We start from the raw sequence: 20,784 nt of genomic DNA on the forward strand, positions 1-20,784 counted from the left end.
AAGGGTGCTTCCCTGGCCTCGCAGCCAGATGTGGTGCGCTTTCTCAAGGGAGTTAATCACCTACGCCCTCCTCTGCGCTCGGTGGTGCCTGCGTGGAATCTCAATCTAGTGCTAAGAGCTTTGCAGAAGCCACCTTTTGAACCCTTATCGAGGGCATCTCTGAAAGATCTGACATTGAAAGCAGTCAGCCAGATGAGTTTCCGAGCTCCAGGCGCTATCATGTCGAGCCCTTCCTGCAGTTCACGGAGGCAGGAGTGTCTCTTCGCACGGTGCCTTCCTTCCTGCCCAAGATTTTCTCATTTCCATGTGAATCAGCAGCTCTGTCTTCCCTCCTTTTGTAGGGAGGACTACCCAGAGGAGTACTCCTCTCTCTCAAATATCTAGATGTGAGACGAGTCATCAGATACTTGGAAGTAACCAATGATTTCCGGAAGTCGGGTCATCTGTGCTGTTCGCAGGTTCTCGTAAGGGTCTGCAGGCATCCAAGCCTACAGTGGCACGATGGGTCAAGGAAACCATTGCAGTGGCATATGTGGCTGCGGGGAAGGTGCCGCCTATCCAGCTGAAGGCTCACTCCACTAGAGCACAGGCGGCCTCGAGGGCAGAGGCCGGGGTCCGTCTCCTTGGAAGAGATTTGTAAGGCGGCAACTTGGGTATCGGCTCATACCTTCTCCAGTCATTACCACTTGACTGGCGGCTCGGGCGGAGGCCCGCTTTGGAGCTTCAGTGTTGCGGTCAGGGATTTCAATGTCCCGCCCTGGGTGAGTACTGCTTCGGTACATCCCACCAGTCTATGGATTGATCAGCATGATGATATGGAAGGTAAAATTATGTATCATACCTGATAATTTTCTTTCCATTAATCATAGCTGATCAATCCATAGCCCCTCCCAAATATCTGTACTGTTTATATTCTGGTTGCATTTCAGGTTCAAGTTTAGTCTTCAGTTCCTGTTCAGGAGGTCTTCGTGTCAAGTTTTTTTCAATTGAATTCTTCTGGAGTTGAGACGATTTTGTTAGTGAGCTGCTGCATTCCTCTCCCCTCCGTTTTAAGGGGCTGGATTGAGATCTAAATTCTGCTGGCACTCCCTCCTGCTTCGTGCAGCAGTAGGGCAGCCTTATATCCCTCCCGCTTCGGCGGTGTTAGGGTCAGCCAGCTCCTCCCATGGTTGCGGTTGCAGGATAAGCCAGGTCCTCCCCGCATCGGCAGGTGTGGTGTCCCTCCCCCGCTCTGCGGGGATGAGCTGGGTTGATTCCCCTCCCCCGTTTCGGCGGTGGTGAGCTGGGCAGAGCGTCCCTTTCTGGGTGTAATTCTCTAAGTGCTGAGTCCTGCGGATGGAGCTTTGATATCGGCATACTGAGGAGTTTCTGGCAGCACATGACCACATATAGGGAGGCAAAATGATTGCTCTCTATCTCCACCTGCTGGTAGATGGACACTACCCACCAGTCTATGGATTGATCAGCTATGATTAATGGAAAGAAAATTATCAGGTATGATACATAATTTTACCTTTGGTGGTTCGTGTCAATTGTCAAGGAGGAATGAGAAGTTGCCTTTTGCAGCAGGAGGAATCAGCAAGGCTGACCTGGGTGGAGTGTCACTTGTCGGTTCTTTCAGCAGGGATCGCGAATGTCCAGGCAGATTTTCTCAGCCGTCGCGCACTTGATCTGTGGGAGTGGTCTCAGGCCGCAGTTATTTTGCTTGATAAGATCGCTGGGGGATTCCTCTCTTGGGACCCGTTTGCCACAAGTCTCAATGCAAAGGTGCCACATGGAGGTCTGATCTTGGTGGCTGCGGACTGGCCTTGCAGGCCATAGTATGCAGATCTAAGGCGTCTTCAGTCAGCTCCGCTCCAGACCTGGGTGAGTCGCCACTCGTCTCAATATCCTGCCTATCATGGGCCACGGTGGAAAAACATACAGAACTGTCCGAGGCCCAGGCTGAAAGAAGAGCATCCATCCCTGAGGCTCTGGCGAGACTTTGGCATTGTCCGCTTGTGCCATCAGGTCCATAGCCGGAATGCCCCACCGGCTCGTGATCAATGCAAACGCCTGAGCGGAGAGTTCCCACTCCCCCGGATCCAACATATGACTCAGAAAATCTGCTTCGGTGTTCAGAGCCCCCGCTATGTGCACCTCCCAGAGCCGAGCTAAGTGTTCTTCCGCCCATTGGCATAGACATGTTGCCTCCTTGGCCAGAGGAAAACTCCTGGTGCTCCCCTGACAATTGACATTGGCTACTGCTGTCGCATTGTCGGAGAGAACCTGGACCAGTCTCCCCCGCCAGATCCGCCTGAAAGGCCTGCAATGCTAGCCATTCCGCTCTCAGCTCCAACCAGTTGATGGACCAAGAAGCCGCTTCCAGTGACCAAGAATGCTGCGCCGTGATCCCCCAACAATGAGCTCCCCATCCTGAAAGAGTGGCATCCGTAGTCACCACCACCCAGTCCAGCACCGCCCGGGGCATCCCCCGGCTCAACTTGTCAGCCAGGAGCCACCAACGCATTTCCATCCGGACCATAGGTTCCCAAGATAACTGGACTGAATAATCCTCTGACACCGGAGACCAGCGGCTCAACAGGGATATCTGAAGCCTCATGTGACTCCTGGCCCACGGAACAACCTCCAGGCTGCCATGGATCCCAACACCTGAACATAGTCCCAGGTCTTGGGAGCTGAACTGCGCAGAAGACTGCCTGCAGCTTCACCCTCCGGTTGTCTAGCAAAGACTGCTCACACAGGTGTCGAATAGCACCCCAAGGTACTCCAAGGACTGAGCAGGAACCAAATGACTCTTCAAGCTGATGATCCATCTTAACGACCTCAGCAGACTGACTACTTTGTTCGCCTGAACACTGTCCTGAAAAGACGGAGCCCGTATCAACCAGTCGAGATAAGGATGCACTTGCACCCCTTCTTGTCGCAGAAATGCTGCGACTACCACCATGATCTTGGAAAACGTCCAAGGGCCCGTAGCTAGACCGAATGGGAGCGCCTAGAACTGAGTGATCCAGCACCTCAAAGCGCAGAAACCTGTGATGAGGCCAGATGGGAATGTGCAAGTAAGCCTCTTTGAGATCGAGATGTAAAACTCTCTGGGCTGAACTGCGGCTATGACAGTGCGAAGTTTCCATGCGAAAATGACGCACTTGCAGAGCCTTGTTTACACCCTTGAGATCAAGGACCAGACGAAAAGGCCCTCCTTTCTTTGGGACCACGAAATAGATGGAATAATGGCCTAGACCCCGCTGAGAGACTGGAATGGGAACCACAGCTCCCAAGCGAATTAAATTGTCCAGTGTGTCTCTGACCGCCGCCCTCTTTTGGGGGAGTTTCAGAGTTTTTTTGTGGAATCTCCTTGCAAGATCTCAAACCAATTTCCAGCTTGTAACCATCCCTTATTACCTCCAACACCCACTCGTCTCAAGTCACCCTGGTCCATTCTCCCAGAAAAAGGGACATCCATCCCCCTATCAACCCTGGAAGATGGACAAAGGCCCCGGTACGTGACCCCACAGCGGGTCTAGAGGCCGTGCCACCTGGCCTGCGCTCTCCCTGAAAAGGCTGCTGCTTTTGAGGAAAACGGGGTTTAGAGAAGGCCACCGACCTGCCCAGGCGATAACACCTTGCCTCCCGAAACAGAGCCCGAGATGAACCCACTCAAGAAGCCGATCTTGGCGTATCTTCCTGTAAACGACAGCCCTTAATCTCCCAGATCCTTCACAATCTTATCCAAATCCTTGCCAAACATAAGTTTGCCTCGAAAAGGCAACCGAGCCAGACAAGACTTAGAAGCCGTGTCTGCCAACCAGTGATGAAGCCACAACCATCGGCGAGCTACTACCGAGAGGGCCACTTCCTTGGCCGATGCTCGAAGAATATCGTACAACAAATCCGCCAAATAAGCCAGCGCAGCCTCAAGCGCAGGCAAATTCGTCACCAGTTCCTCTGAGGATGCCTTCTGCACCCAAGAAAGGCATGCTCTAGCTGCGTAAGACCCGCAGACCGCCTGCATGCATAATACTTAACTTCCTATCCTGAGGGTCCTTAAGTGCCGTCCCGCCTTCCACCGGCAACATAGTCCTCTTTGTCACTGCTGTGATCAAGGAATCCACCATGGGCAAATGCAAATCCTCCTCCCCTTCTGGAAGCGGATATAACCGCATCATGGCCCTTGCCACCCGCAATCCTGCCTCTGGTGTCTCCCATTGCACCGCAATGAGCACCTTCATAGCATCATGAATGTGAAAAGTCAGGATGGCCGCTTAGTCCCTGACATAATAGATGGGACTACCGCGGAGGAGGTACTGCTGTCCGGCACTGAGATATTTGAAACCTCCATGACCCTAACTAGGTTCGCCAATTCCTCTTGGTGGGACAGACATGCCGCTGTCGGATCATCAGCCCCCTCGGATGGAGACTCGCCCTCCTGAAAATCAGACTGGGTCAGAAAAGAAACCTCTGACAAACTACCGCCATTTACTTCTGTGGCCACAGACACGGAGTCCAACTCCTGTGAATCCATGCGTGGTCTTTTAGACAACGAGGAAGGAAACAAGGAGACATCCTCTTGAGAGGCTCTCCCAGAACCTTCCAACTCCCAGGCCCTCCTCCTGATCTCTTTAGCAAAAAAGCTCTGTGAAGTAACAGAACAAATTCAGGGGGAAAAGGAGCTGCTTGCTCCACCTCCCTGTCAACCTGACTTATTTCTGCAGCTAGGGGTCCCTGCCGCTGATTCACGACCAAAGAAGGCCCTGGGAGAGTGTCCCCCTCAGCCAAAATGGTGCCAGACAGCCCTCCGCGCAGGAAACCATGCGTTCCATCACCACTGCTTCTCCGGCGCCTACAATGTGCGTCCCAGCCCCAGCTGATCGCCAGCTCTTCGCTCCAGGCGTGGAGTCCGCTGCCGCTCACCCTTTTAAAGGCGCAATGGCGCCAAACTCATTCGCTGGTGGCCGCGAAGTCGGACACCCCGAGGCCACAGAAGGTGCTGCAGGACCCAGCTGTTCTGAGCGCTCCCCCCCCCCCCGGACCCGGCGAAACGCGGGGGCAGGAATCGCTCGCCCCTGACACTGCTCTCTGGTTCACACACCAGGAGCAGCACTTGACAGACTCCGATGGGGCTGCCATGATGCCCAGAAAAAAGAAATAGAGCAGAGGAAGCCACCATCCCGCCAAAGACCTTTACCTTGCCTTGTAGCAGACACATGCTCCTGTGAGTGCTTTCTACCACACAAGTGTTTAAAATCTCTTGCTTTTTTTTTTTTCAGGAGACTTATCACTCACATGTCCACCAGGACCAGCGGGAGGGGGGAGAAAGGGAGGGACCTGGCCCCACCAGTTATCCCTGCTCAGCCTAGTGAACCCTCAACCCCACCGGGCACCAGCTCATCCTGCGGGAACGGCCGAGGAGTCCCAATCCCAGAGCTGCAGAGTTATGACCATCCACTTGCCAGATAGAATACTGAGGTTTGGCTGGCAGCACATGACCACATATAGAGCCTCCAAAAGTTCTCTATCTCCACCTGCTGGCAGAGGGACACAACCCACCAGTCTCTGGATTGCTCTGTGGGACGCTATGGAATTTACTGTTAGACCCAAAGGATTCCTAAAAACCCTAAATGCCAGAAGTAATTCCTATCAGTATGGGGGGGGGGGGGGGCATATTTAGAGTATCTTCAATGGCACTCAGCCAGGTTCTTAATAGATTCTCTTTCAAATCACACTAATGACTTGGGAGCTCTTGGGGAGAGGGGGGAGTTGGGGAATTGCAGGTTTAGGTATATAATTCTGCCTCAGATTCTGTGACTGGTTGCAGGGGGCCTGGCTGTTGTGGGGTGGGTCCCTCAGTGATCACCCCACCCCTGAAGAGTGGACTAGCACTTTATTTATTGCATTTGTATCCCACATTTTCCCACCTCTTTGCAGGCTCAATGTGGCTTATACAATGTGTTAGTAGATTTGAGTACTGGTACACATTTTTCTAACCAAAAAAAATATATATATACTGGTCAAGTTCACTTGAACTTTGTGGGTTTTTTGTGAAATGTTTTCTGTAATTTTTAGTAATCATACAAGTATACAACACTGATTCATCCTCAACTCTTCTTTCCCACCACCGGAGTGGAGGAGTAGCCTAGTGGTTGGTGCAGCGGACTTTGATCCTGGGGAACTGGGTTCGATTCCCACTGCAGCTCCTTGTGACTGTGGGCAAGTCTCTTAACCATCCATTGCCCCAGGTACAAAATAAGTACCTGTATATATGTAAACCACTTTGAATGTAGTTGCAAAATACCACAGAGAGGCAGTATATCAAGTCCCATTGCCCATTGTTAGAAAGTCATTTATATAAACTGAAAGCACATGCAACAATCTCTACATAGATAAGAACCCCCTCCTACCCCAACCCACAAGCATCCCACAACTCACTAATGCAGCCACCCATAGAAAAGCTCTGTACATTCTGAGGCCACAACTAACCTCAAACTGAAAACTGGCCATTGGTGTGTAGCACCTTTTAAAATAGGTTCCATGGGTCAATTTTAGCAGACAATAGAAAAGGTGCCAGTACTCAATACCCCCTCAGAAGAGCCCTAAGACCTATATAGACCCAATTTGAATTATGAAGCAAGGTTTTAGTACTTAAACCATGTTGGTTGCAGAGCAGGGATGTCTAGCTACTGGTAGACTAGTTTACTGCACCACTAGGGCCTAGATAACCTTAGTTCCATTTAATCTTTCATAGAAAAATCTAGACAGTGGTGTCGGGTAATATGATCTAACGAATTGCTCTAGTCTTCAGAAAATGTCCATTCATCTCTTGTAGCATGAAGGTTTCAGAGAGAAGCAGATTGAAGAACTTAAAGGGCAAGAAACAAGTCCTAAAATTTACTTCATGAAGCAGACAATTGGCAACTCCTGTGGGACTGTTGGTATTATACATGCAGTAGCCAATAACAAACTGGACCTTGGTGAGTGACCAGATTTTCTTATGTTAAAGCAGACAGTACTGTGTAGAATTTTTTTTTTCATTTGTTCAGAGCATCAAACCCACACAGCTGTCCATCTCAATTTTAAAAGAATGCTGTGCTTTGGATCCTTCATCTTCAGAGAAGGAAATAAAAGCAAAATAGCGACTACCAAATGGTGGCTGCTTTCTTGTCCTACAAATTATAGTAGTTTTTAGGTCTTGCATGACAAGCTAGCATTTTTTTTTTTCATTCAGTGCACAGGCAAGAACTATAAGCCAGAGCTACTCTAACAAAATAAACTGCACAGGGCAGGGGATAGATTTTTGCCCAAACTTTCAAGCTTGCCAGTATTGTAGACTGATGGTCAAGGGCTTTTAAGTTCCATGGGTCAATTTTAGCAATTTAAGTTGTTTGGGAGTCACCAGATTTCCTGGGAAGTAGGTCAGTTATTTGGTAACTTTTCTCATCTGATAGGTTACTGAATGTGGTGGTCCCCAGGGTTCACCAGTTTCACCAATATTTAATATTTTTGTGGAAGAAATTAACTGAGCTTAATGTACAATCTTTGCTGATTTCACCTATTTTTTTGACAGTGGTATTTTGGGGGCCATCAAGAGGTCTGGATACTTTATCATGGGCTAACATGTCTTTAAAATTGAAACTCTATGGTAAATTCTGATAGTCCTATAAGCCAATTATTTTATAATTGACACAACTTAGTTTTTAAAAGTAAGATTCTAGGAGTTACTTATAAACAATTCTTAGATTGCCATCTTTCCTACCCCCTCATTTCACAAACCCCCAGATTAAAGGTACTCAAATTTAGGCACTGTCCTGAGTTGTGTGCAACTAAATTTGAGCAATTAACACTGAATAATTTATTCTCTATTTGAATTCCATCAGCTCAAAATACAGCAGCCCAGTCTATTTTATAGAATATCTAAATATGAGCAAGCTTACACCAATTTGTAAATAGAACGGGCTTTAACTGGCAGCCAATGTAACATTTGTTAATGTTCCACATTATATGGTATGTTACTTTATATGCAAGGTCTGATCAACTTACCAGGACATAATGCTTCTGTCACTGCAAGGGATTTTTTAGTGCTGCATTTTCCTTGTAAGTGCTTATAAATTCATGCATTTGTTTTGCTTTTTACCAAGTGGCAAAATGGTGGAATTTTCTACTGATAGAAATATGGATTTGAATATTTTGCAAAATGTTAAACTTGCAACCAATTAGCCAGGAATTTTCTATGTTGCTGTGGAGTAATCTATCTTGATGCTGTATATAAGGCACATCAAACTCTTGAAGTATATGTGGGATTATAAATGGTAAGTCTCCTCTTTATTTTTAGACTGGCTTTGCTCTCTAGTTCCCAACTTTAGAAGTGCTGTTTTAACACTGGACATAAGCATTATTGGCAGATCTTGGTACCCACTAGATCAGACCTGGCTCCTTTGTTTTAACTGTGACAATATGGTTGAAGGGGTGAGAGGGAGGGTGACAAGTTTTTTTTTTTGTTTTTTTTTTGTTTTACATTTGTACCCCGCGCTTTCCCACTCATGGCAGGCTCAATGCGGCTTACATGGGGCAGTGGAGGGTTAAGTGACTTGCCCAGAGTCACAAGGAGCTGCCTGAGGTGGGAATCGAACTCAGTTCCTCAGTTCCCCAGGACCAAAGTCCACCACCCTAACCACTAGGCCACTCCTCACTGGGATTCCCAGTTCAATTGGTTTCTAACTTGATTCCTTGTTCTGTGTATTCTAAGGGTCCCTGTGCATAGGTTCCAACATATAAAAATGATTGGGAGTGCCAGACACATTTACCCCTTCTTTACCTTACCTCCAGACAGGTCCAGGAATTGACTGGGTTATGCACTCCTAGGTGGAGACTGAGAACGGAATCTAGAGAGCCAATAAGAGCCCTGGCCACCTAACCCTAGACTTGGTATTTTCAGTCTCCAGCAGGTGCAAGGAGGTGAGCCCTTTAGTCTTTTCTGGGACTTCCTTTTAGTTTCCTTAGTCTTAAAAAAAAAAAAAAAAGAGGATTTCTTTTCTGTATTCTCCTCTGTACCCTGGAGTATTTTGGCATCTTGTAACCGAGTGCAGTGCACACAAATCAGCTGTGGGGTCACACCGAGGCACCAGGTCCCTCCCCAAACTTCCTCCTGTATTACCCCAGCAGTTCATTTTACATTGTGGGCTAGGGAGGGCTCAATCTCACGGATTGGAGGTTACAATAGGCCATCTTTGAGAATTTTACCCCCTCCCCCTCAGCAAGTCTTTAAGGATGGACACTTGACTGCAGCTATGCTTCTGGAGCCAGTCAAAAGCTCACCCCTTGTGCTGGGGAGCAGTAGGGGCCTTAGGCACACACTACTGACGTGATTGAGTGTGCTAGGGCTGAGCCTGAGCAGGCTGGCGGGGGCCGCCAGAGTGTACTTACATCTAGGGTAGTAGGAGCACCCTGCAACTTAACCAAAAAACCTCCTAGATGAGGAGTGTGTTCTAAGTCAGAAACTCACAGCCATGAGTCTGCACATTGCTATACTTTGAGCAGAGATCCTGGATCCCACATGGTGTCATAAGTGCCCCTGGCCAAGAACTTGCGACACACCTTCTGCTTGACCAACCAGTGAAAAAACTCAGCCTGCTCCAGAGAGTGTATTGACCCAAGTCAGACATGCCTGTTTCACAAGTACACGCTCATGAAGAGCTGGTATGACTGCGAAAAATGAGCATAGAAGCCTGTTGCATCTTTCTCCCAAAAGAATCCAGGGTTCTAGCTTCTCTGCCTGGGGTTGCCAAGACAGTCTCTAGTACTCCTGGCCCTTTTGAGAGCAGAGTCCACTACCATGGAATCAGAGGTAAGACTGCACAAATCCAGGCTCACTGTGGATCCGATACTGGGTGTCAATCTTCTTGGGGACCACAAGGACCAACAGAGGGAAGCCCAGTTCCATACAAGGCCTGCCTTTACTTTGTGGAGAGGAGCAGTCACAGCCTCCTTAGATGTATAGTCCAGGACATCGAGCACCTTGGCCCTGGGCTCATCTTCCACCTCCAGAGGAAGTGGAATGGCCTCAGCCATTTTTCACAAAGGATGGAAAAGAGGTGCTCTGTTTCTCCTTTCAGATGGTGGGGAGGGCTTGGAGGGAGTCCATAGGACTCTGAGGGAAAGTACCTGGGATCCTCTTCCCATGAGTACTCCTCAGTATTGGACAAGATGTCCCTAAGGGATGTCTGAGACAGCCTGCCTTGATGCCAAGGAACCATGGTCTTGAGACTGGATCCCACCTCGACTCAGCAAAGCTCCCTCCAGATGAGGGGTTACCAGCCTGGGTGGCAGTCAACACCGGGGCTGCACCACAGGCTGTGGGGCTGCAGCAGAAGTTATGGTAGGTGCAAGCACTCCTGAGGCACATTGTTGCACAAGGCCATCCAACAGCTCATGGAGCAAGGCCCAGATGCACTCTTCGAGGGCTGTCAGGGAAAGATTGGCGTCAGCTGAGGCAGAGGTTGCAGAACCATGGGGGCCAATGGGGGAGCAGGATCTCGGCTGCCTGGAGACAATCGCATTGGCACCTGGATGGAAGGAGAGCAGTCCTTCTGGCGCTGACATGAGTGCCGCTGGCAAGCAGTTTTAAATAGTGGTGGGCATTTGCTTTGTTGAATGCTGGTGCATGGGTCATGTGGCCACACCCAGAAACAGGACTTTGATTTGGTTGAAAACCATTTGGGTAATTTTGTTGAACACTGGTTTGTGGGTCACATGACCCCACCTGGAAACTGGTTCTCAGTCAAATCAGTCCCTTCAGGTAACTTTGTTGCTGGAGAATGCTGATGTGTGGGTCACTTGACCCTGCCTGGAAACAGGACTTTAATTTGGCTGAAAACCACTCAGGTAATGTCACATGTAAATTTATATAGGCCTCCAGGGAAAACTGTTTTGCTTCTAGTTTTTAAAAGGTTCCAGTGGTGACCTGGGATAGTGTGCCCAACATTTGTGCTGGACAAAATGGTGGAGACTAAAATTACTGAACATATACATTTCTGTTGGCTAATTGGCTTTGTCCTATAAATCCATGGCTCTTATCTCTGTCCACATGTTCTACATTTCTTTGAAAGTGTGAAGATTGGTGATTTACATATTTGGGTTTTCAGAAGGCATTTGGTAAAGTACCTCATGAACAATTCCTGAGAATTAGTCATGGGATAAGGGTGAAGTCATTTTGTGGATTAGGAACTAGTTGAGAGAATAGAATAAGGCTGGATGGCTAATCTTCTGAATGGAGAATGGTAAATAGTGGGGTGGGGGGGGGTCCCTAGGGGTCTGTGCTAGAACAGCTCCTTTAACATTTTAAAATGAAATCTGGACACAGGAATAACAGGTGAGATGATTGCATTTGCTCGCATTAAATGTATTCCATTTAGATGCCCCGTCTAAGGTCCTCTTGAAACTTTACAACTTCGAACAAATGTCATCGGCAAACTTAGTGGTGCATTTAAGGAAGATGAATCCAAACTATTGCTACACGATGCAAGGTTCCACACTGAGTGTCGCCACCCAGAAAAAAGATTTGGGTATCTATGTGCAGCAGTGGCTAAAAGCAAATAGAATGGTAGAAATGGAGAACAAAACTGAATATTGTAATGCTTCACTCCTTGGTGCAACTGCAGTTTGAGGTTACAAGTGGCCATAATCAGACAGATGAATTCTCCAAATAGTCCAGTGGGTTATGCTCTCAATTGGCAAACAAGACTTCTAAATTGCTCACCAATGGTTAACTTGAGCTCTTAGCACCAGGAAGCACTTACAGAGGAACTCTCCTCCCTTCTAAAGGCCCATGTGGTCAAACCCATCGGGAAGAGATTCTTATTCCCCAAAAGACAGGGAGCTTTCATCTATCCTAGATCTAAGCAAACAGCTGGTCAAAGTTCAGGATTTCCCTAGAAACCTTCCCATGATTCAAACAGTTGACTATACTCTTCGGATTTAAAGGATTCTTACCCAGATTGGATACTAATGTGACCTGGGAGTATCTCAGATTTAGGTGGGGAAACCCCTACCAATATTGCATCCAGTGTTTACAAAGTGCCTCACCTAGCTTGCAGCATCAACTACCCAAGTCCCACCTGCACTGTTCAGCAGTTAAAGTAAATTGGAGCTCTGTCTCCAGTACAGGCAGGTACCCTTGTTGCCATCACCACTCTATTCAGAGCAGCCAGCAGGTCATGGCTTATCAGATGTTGAATTGATGGGCCACATGACCTCCACAGTGCTCCCAATGCATTCTTCCATTCCAGGAACACCCAATGGACCTCTGCTTCTTAATGATGCCAAGCTACAGGGAATCTGACATCCTGGAATTAGCCAAGTCGCTCCTCTGTTGGGTGTGTGGTCCAATTTGACCCTGGTACTCCCATTACAAATTAATCTGTCCCAGAAGGTTCAGACCACATTCATCCAGTCTGGTGTGGTAAGCTCATGTAGATGAGCTTCATACCCAGTTCACCTGGTCTACTCTAAAGGCTTTTAGCGATAGTAGCAGCTGAACTGAATAGTACATGGGAGCCTGCTGGTCTCTCTGGATTAATACAGCATCAAGCATGGGGTACAGGATTCTAATCCTCATGTCAAGAGGCAGTCAGGGTGTGGCAATGGGCCACATCACATCATGATGCTCCAAGACACATACCTGGCAGAGAAAGACAAGTCTGGACAGGCTGAACAAGTTGATGCAGCCACATGCATTGGTTCTCAGCATGGGTGTTGCTCATAAGATCTTGCAAGAGTTGGGCACCCTCTGTGGATCTGTCACTCAAGGTATCAGTACTGCTCCAAACTTGGGGTGCACAAATGGCTGTTGTCAAATGCTTTCCTCCTAGTCGTCCCTCTAATAGGTACAGTGGGGGAAATAAGTATTTGATCCCTTGCTGATTTTGTAAGTTTGCCCACTGACAAAGACATGAGCAGCCCATAATTGAAGGGTAGGTTATTGGTAACAGTGAGAGATAGCACATCACAAACTAAATCCGGAAAATCACATTGTGGAAAGTATATGAATTTATTTGCATTCTGCAGAGGGAAATAAGTATTTGATCCCCCACCAACCAGTAAGAGATCTGGCCCCTACAGACCAGGTAGATGCTCCAAATCAACTCGTTACCTGCATGACAGACAGCTGTCGGCAATGGTCACCTGTATGAAAGACACCTGTCCACAGACTCAGTGAATCAGTCAGACTCTAACCTCTACAAAATGGCCAAGAGCAAGGAGCTGTCTAAGGATGTCAGGGACAAGATCATACACCTGCACAAGGCTGGAATGGGCTACAAAACCATCAGTAAGACGCTGGGCAAGAAGGAGACAACTGTTGGTGCCATAGTAAGAAAATGGAAGAAGTACAAAATGACTGTCAATCGACAAAGATCTGGGGCTCCACGCAAAATCTCACCTCGTGGGGTATCCTTGATCATGAGGAAGGTTAGAAATCAGCCTACAACTACAAGGGGGGAACTTGTCAATGATCTCAAGGCAGCTGGGACCACTGTCACCACGAAAACCATTGGTAACACATTACGACATAACGGATTGCAATCCTGCAGTGCCCGCAAGGTCCCCCTGCTCCGGAAGGCACATGTGACGGCCCGTCTGAAGTTTGCCAGTGAACACCTGGATGATGCCGAGAGTGATTGGGAGAAGGTGCTGTGGTCAGATGAGACAAAAATTGAGCTCTTTGGCATGAACTCAACTCGCCGTGTTTGGAGGAAGAGAAATGCTGCCTATGACCCAAAGAACACCGTCCCCACTGTCAAGCATGGAGGTGGAAATGTTATGTTTTGGGGGTGTTTCTCTGCTAAGGGCACAGGACTACTTCACCGCATCAATGGGAGAATGGATGGGGCCATGTACCGTACAATTCTGAGTGACAACCTCCTTCCCTCCGCCAGGGCCTTAAAAATGGGTCGTGGCTGGGTCTTCCAGCACGACAATGACCCAAAACATACAGCCAAGGCAACAAAGGAGTGGCTCAGGAAGAAGCACATTAGGGTCATGGAGTGGCCTAGCCAGTCACCAGACCTTAATCCCATTGAAAACTTATGGAGGGAGCTGAAGCTGCGAGTTGCCAAGCGACAGCCCAGAACTCTTAATGATTTAGAGATGATCTGCAAAGAGGAGTGGACCAAAATTCCTCCTGACATGTGTGCAAACCTCATCATCAACTACAGAAGACGTCTGACCGCTGTGCTTGCCAACAAGGGTTTTGCCACCAAGTATTAGGTCTTGTTTGCCAGAGGGATCAAATACTTATTTCCCTCTGCAGAATGCAAATAAATTCATATACTTTCCACAATGTGATTTTCCGGATTTAATTTGTGATGTGCTATCTCTCACTGTTACCAATAACCTACCCTTCAATTATGGGCTGCTCATGTCTTTGTCAGTGGGCAAACTTACAAAATCAGCAAGGGATCAAATACTTATTTCCCCCACTGTATATCTTTATTTTGCTTAACTGGAACACAAGCAAGACTGAGGAACCATGATCCTGACTGCACCATATCTGCCTTAAAGGAACTATGAAGACTGGACTGCTTTCTAATCCTTGTGAGGGATATGTTCATCCTAATCTCAATCCCTGGCCCTCATGGCCTGGATGTTGAGGGCATAGGATTTGGAGACACCCTTGGACAGCTGTAGGGATGCAGAGTCCTAGTTTCCAGGAAATATTCCACCAAGAGGTGTTATACTTCTAAATGGAGGCCTTAGATCTCTCACATGCCTTACACAACCTGCTTGAATACCTCCTACACCTGAGTCTAATCTAAAAACCAACTCTGCAAGGGTTCACCTTTGCACAGTTAGTGCCCATCTTTGTACAGCCTAAAGTTTTTTATCAAACCTCCAACTTGTCATGGAACCTGAATGTTGTCATCACCCAGCTGATGAAAGGACCTTTTTAAGCCATTTTCAGTTGACAGGAATAAGTACCTGACCTGGAGGTCTTGTTGGTGGCACACTTAAGCTCACAGGGTGATCACTAAAGTCATTGTAGCAGATCTACCTTGTGTACATTTCAGAAGAGTAGTTCTGCACACACCCTACATTCCTAAAGTGATGTCTGTTCCATCTTAACCAGTTGGTTATCTAGCAAGCATTCTTTCTATGAGGACAAGCAGGCTTGTCACATGTGGGTTGACATCAGCCTGGGAATCAGTGTTTTGCAAGAGCAAAATATTTAGTCTTGCCAGTCTTCTGGCACGCATGCACCACACATACGTGTCTGTTTATTTTTTTTCCATGATGAGGTGCGGCAGGTTCCTCCTGTGCTCCTTGTTTAGGCCTGGGAAAAAGTTCTCGTGAGTTTTTTTTTTGTTTACCTTGTTAAAGAGAATTCCTTTTATTTTTTGTTCAATTAAGTTCTTATTTTTTCGATGCGGCTGTGCGGTTGGGGTTTCTCCCCTTTTTGTGCCCTTTTTTTTTTTGGCACAATAGCGTCGTTTGATTTCGCCAAAGCCGTTTTCATCCCATATCAATTTAGACCCCCAGTGGCTTCAAACGTTGTACTGAGTGTAACCAGACCATCTCGGGTACCGATATTCATTTGTGGTGTGTCCTGTGCCTTGGGCCCGACCATAGCCCAGCCGCTTGTAGTCTGTCTTTTTGTATGAAGAAACACTCTGGTATCTGAAAGCCCAGTGAGAAACTTTGGGGCTCGGCCCGGGACATCGACTTCGGTACTGAGGTCAGCGGCGTCGACATCAAGGAGGCATTGTCAGGAGCAGAGGTAATGGCTGCTGAGAGGCCAAGACACGCTGGGAGCAGTGACGCATCAAGTGGGTCTCCACCTGTTTTGAGGCCTCCTGTTATGCAGGCCCCCTTGGACCAACATTCGTCAGACCTGGCCCCGAGAAGAGGTGAGGATTCCACGTCCTCATCGGTACTGAGGAGTCTCGGTGTCTAGCGAAGGCAAAGCAGTCATTGATCTCCTTTGACACACAGTGCCAGGAGCTTCAGGGCATTGAGGGACTCTGCACCCAAGAAGCATTGGTGCAGAGAGGACCACTCCCCCTCTGTACAAGTGCTGATGCTTTGGTCTCCTAGCAGCCTGGTACCTGCTCCCGAACCTCGGCAGATTCTGCCACCAGTTGTTCCACCGACCCCGCAGCCTTCTCGGATGGTGGCTCTCGACAAGCACATCCTGGCCCTGCTTCTAAAGCTGGAATGACTACTGTGCCAATCTGCTTTGGTGTCAGGGGTGCTTGTGCCTTCCGTAGTGACTGCTGCAGCGGCATCTGGCCCTTCATCTGCAGTGAGGTCCCCAGCATCTGTGCCGCCTGCAGCATCATTCGGCTGCCACCCAGGTCGACTCCCCTTTGTCGGTGGAGGAAGCTTCGCCACAGTCCAGGTGGGGGTGTCAGCTTCTCACCATCGAGGACGTCTTATCCTCTGTGTCAAGGCAGACTGTCTCATGGTATGCCTGCAGAATCAGTGTCAGCTGCCACCCAGGTCGACTCCCCTTCTTCAATGGAAGAAGCTTCGCCACAGTCCAGGTGGACGTCTGCCTCTCAACATCGCCATCGAGGACGTCTGTCCTGTGTCAAGGCAGACTGATGGTGCTGAGGTTTTATCAGATACTGAGGAGTTCGTGGGAATCGAAGTAAGATCCAAGGTACTTTTCTTCTGATGAGCCCTGTGGGGTTCCCTCTGAACATTCCCCTCCACCAGAAAGATATCTCCCCTGGAGTTGGTCCTTTATATCTTTTGTCCAGGTAATGGCTACGGCTATTCCTTTCCCTATGGAGGTTGAGGATGAGCCCAGGGCTGAGATGCTTGAGGTCATGGACTATCCTTCACCTAGAGAGGCTGTGACTGCTCCTCTACATAAGGTGCTGAAGGAAGTCCTTATGCAGAACTGGTTGTTCCCTCTTTCGGGCCCCATGATCCCAAAGAAAGCTGAATCCCAGTATCTGATCCACGGTGAACCTGGGTTGTCTGTTACCCCAGAATTCCATGGTGGCAGACTCTACCCTCGAGAGCTGAGTACTACAGACTATGCCTCGGCACCACCAGGCAGAGAAGCTAGGACCTTGGACTCTTGGGAGGAAGATGTATCAGGCTGCAAAGCGCTGCCCGAATTCAGTCATACCAGCACTTCACGAGCGTCCACTTGTGGAACTTTGAGGCAACTGTCTAGCTTGGTTGCCCTCTCTCTGGAGTAGGCTGAGCCTTTTTGCCAGGTGGTCAGGCAGCAGAAGGCATACTGTAAATTCCTGGTCAGGGGTGCTTTCGACACTGTAGCATCCAGAATTGCTGCCCAGGGTACAGTGATGTGCAGACTCTCATGGCTGTGTCTGACCTGGATCATTTGGTCCAGCAGCAAATGATGGAGGTTCCTTACCGGGGGATAACGTTTTTGGTGAGAAAGTAAAGGATCTTGTTAACCAGATCAAGAAGCACAATGATGCTATGGATTCTCACCTGATGGGCATCTTCTGCTACAACCTCCAACTAGGAGGTTTTTTGGAGGGAAGAGTGTTCCCTATTCCTATGCTAGGCGTAGGTACACTCCGGCTTCTTGGCAGCCTGCACAGGCTCACCCAGTGCACTCGTTATCAACAGTGTGCGCCTAAGGCCCCTGCTGCTCCCCAGCAAAAGCAAGGGACGGGCTTTTGACTGGCTCCAGTTCAGCATTCTCTCTAAAAGTGTCTGTACCGGACGACTTGCCGGTTGGGGGGAGGTTGTTTTTTTGCCAAAGATGGCCTCTCATAACCTCTGGTGGGTTTTTTTAAATAGTCCAGTTAAGATACACTCTCAATCTGGAATCCAAACTTGCAGAGGAACTCTCCGCCCTTCTAAAAGCCCAAGCGGTCAAACCCGTTCCGCCAGGGGAAGAAGGGCTGGGATTCTTTCAGATACTTCCTTGTGCAGAAAAGAGGGATGCGTCCCATCCTAGATCTAAGGGACCTGAACAAATTTCTGGTTTGAGAAAAGTTCAGGATGGTTTCCCTGGGCACCCTTCTAACCATGATTCAAGAACAGTTGGCTATGCTCTCTGGACTTAAAGGAAGCTTATACACACATCTCTACTTCCAGTTCACAGGAGGTATCTTTGATTCCGGCTGGGAGCACAGCACTTTCAGTACCATGTACTGCCTTTTAGACTAGCGTCTGCGCCCAGGGTGTTTACAAAGTGCCTTGCGGTAGTCGTAGCGTCGCTACGCAGACTGGGAGTGCATGTGTTCCCTTATTTAGACGATTAGCTGGTGAAGAGCACCTCTGAGAACTGTTCTCTGGAGTCAATGCAAATGACTATTCAGGTGGTAGAGCTACTGGGATTCATAATAAATTACTTCAAGTCCCATTTCACTCCTGTTCAAAGACTGGAATTTATTGGCGCACTGCTGGACACGAAGACGGCTCGGGGCTTATCTTCCCAACCCAAGGGCAGACAACCTGTTTCTGGTGTCCATGGTTACAGCAGATTACAGCTTGGCAGATGACTTTTGGACCACATGGCCCCCACAGTTCATGTAACTCCCATGGCATGTCTACCTATATCAGCTCAATGGACCCCAGCTTCCCAGTGGTATCAAGCTACGGGGGATCTGGAGGATGTGATCCAACTGTCAGTTTTTTTTTTTTGTTTTTAATTCTCCATTGGTGGACAATCCTGCTCCAATTTGACCATGGGACGACCATTCCAAATTCCTCAGCCACAAAATGTGCTGACAGATACATCCCTCCTAGGGTGAGGTGCTCATGTAGATGGGCTTCACACTCAAGGAACCTGGTCCTTCTGGGAAACGGGTCAGATCAACCTCCTGGAACTATAAGCAATTTGGAATGCTCTAAAGGCTTTGAGATGGCTCTCCAACCAAATCATCTTAATTCAAACAGATTGTGATGTACTACATACAAGCAGGGGGGCACCGGATCTCACCCTCTGTCAGGAAGCTGTTCAGATGTGGCTTTGGGCATGCTGTCATGGCATGATTGTCCAAGCCACTTACCTGGCAGGTGTAAACAGTCTGGCCGACATGCTGAGAAGAGTAATGCAACATCACGAGTGGTCTTTGAACATGGGCATAGCCTGCAAGATCTTCAGTGTGGGGCACCCCCTCAGTGGATCTTTTTGCCGTTCAGATCAGTCACAAGGTCCCTCAGTTCTGTTCAGACTTCAGGCCCATGACAGACTAGCGTCAGATGCCTTTCTTCTTAATTGGGGAGCAGGCTTTCTGTATGCGTATCCTCCCATACCTCTAGTAGGGAAGACTTTGCTGAAACTCAAGCAAGGCCACAGAACTATGATCCTGATTGCTTCCTTCTGGCTGCGCCAGATAAGTTTCCCTCTTCTGGAGTTGTCCTCTGAAGAACCGTGGAGATTGGAGTGTGTTCCAACACTCAGAACGAGGGGTCACTTCTACATCCCAACCTCCAGTCTTTGGCTCTAACGGCTTGGATGTTGAGAACTTGGAATTCACTTCCTTAGGTCTTTCAGAGGGTGTCTCCCGAGTCTTGCTTCCAGGAAAGATTCCATTAAGAGAGGTTACTCTTTTTTTTTTTTTTTTTTTTTTTTTTTTTTTTTTTTTTCAAATGGAGGTTTGCCGTCTGGTGTGACAAGGCCTTAGATCCTCTTTCTTGTCCTACACAGACCCTGCTTGAATATATTCTACACTTGTCAGTCTGGTCCCAAAGACCAACTCCATAAGGGTTCACCTCAGTGCAATTGGTGCTTATCGGCGTGTAGAAGGTTACCATCTCTGGACAGCCTTTAGTTCGCTTTGAGAGGTTTGCTTTTGTCAAAGCCCCCTGTCAAACCTCCACCAGGGTCATGGGATCTCAACATCCGTTCTCACTCAACTGATGAAAGCTCCTTTTAAGCCACTGAATTCCTGTCATCTGAAGTACGTGACCTGGAAGGCCATTTTCTTGGTGGCTGTTCAGCTCGTAGGGTCAGTGAGTTTCAGGCCCTAGTGGTTGATGCACCTTGTGCTAAGTTTTATCACAACAGCGTAGTAGTCCTCCGCACACACCCCAAGTTCATGGCAGAAGCAATTTACACACGTTGGACTGTAAGAGAGCATTGGCTTTTTACGTGGAGCAGACAAAGACCTTCAGACAGTCCACCCAGTTTTGATCCCAGCAGGAGGGGAGTCACCATCGGGAAAACACAATCTCCAATTGGCTAGCAGATTGCATTTCCTTCACTTATGCCCAAGTTGGGCTGACTGAAGAGGGCCATGTCACGGCTTATAATGTTAGAGCAATGGCTGCGTCTGTGGCTCATTTAGGGGCTCATTTTCAAAGCACTTAGCCTTCCAAAGTTCCATATGTTTCTATGGAACTTTGGAAGGCTAAGTGCTTTGAAAATATGCCTGCCTCCATTGAAGAGATTTGCAAGGCTGCAATGTGGTCATCAGTCCACACATTCACATCTCATTACTGCCTTCAGCAGGATACCCGATGCAACAGTTGGTTTGGGCAATCAGTGATGCAGAATCTGTTCTGGGTTTAGAATCCAAGTCCACCCTCCTAGACCCATTTTTATTCTGTTCCAGGCTGCAGTTGTGTAGTTTCAGGTTAATCTTTGTCCTCACCATTGCAAGGCCCAGTTGACCAATGCTCATTGTTTTGAGTGAGCCTGGAAGCTAGGGATACCCACATGTGAGAGCAAGCAGCCTGCTTGTCCTTGGAGAAAGCGAAGATACTTACCTGTAGCAGGTATTCTCCAAGGACAGCAGGCTGATTGTTCTCACAAAGGGGAGGTGGGAGGGATCTGTTTCATTTGCTTTTAACTGA

General features: G+C 48.3%; 1 protein-coding gene across 1 annotated transcript in view; it reads left to right on the forward strand.

The window, feature by feature from the left end:
- UCHL1 (ubiquitin C-terminal hydrolase L1) overlaps window positions 1-20,784 on the forward strand; it is a 95,690-nt gene that overhangs the window by 32,212 nt on the left and 42,694 nt on the right. The window contains exon 4 of the mRNA XM_030192622.1: window positions 6,830-6,974. Within this exon, the coding sequence (XP_030048482.1) occupies window positions 6,830-6,974 (145 nt within the window). The remainder of the gene's footprint in view (window positions 1-6,829; window positions 6,975-20,784) is intronic.

This window comes from Microcaecilia unicolor, chromosome 2 (assembly GCF_901765095.1).
Source record: "Microcaecilia unicolor chromosome 2, aMicUni1.1, whole genome shotgun sequence".
Lineage (NCBI taxonomy): Eukaryota > Metazoa > Chordata > Amphibia > Gymnophiona > Siphonopidae > Microcaecilia > Microcaecilia unicolor.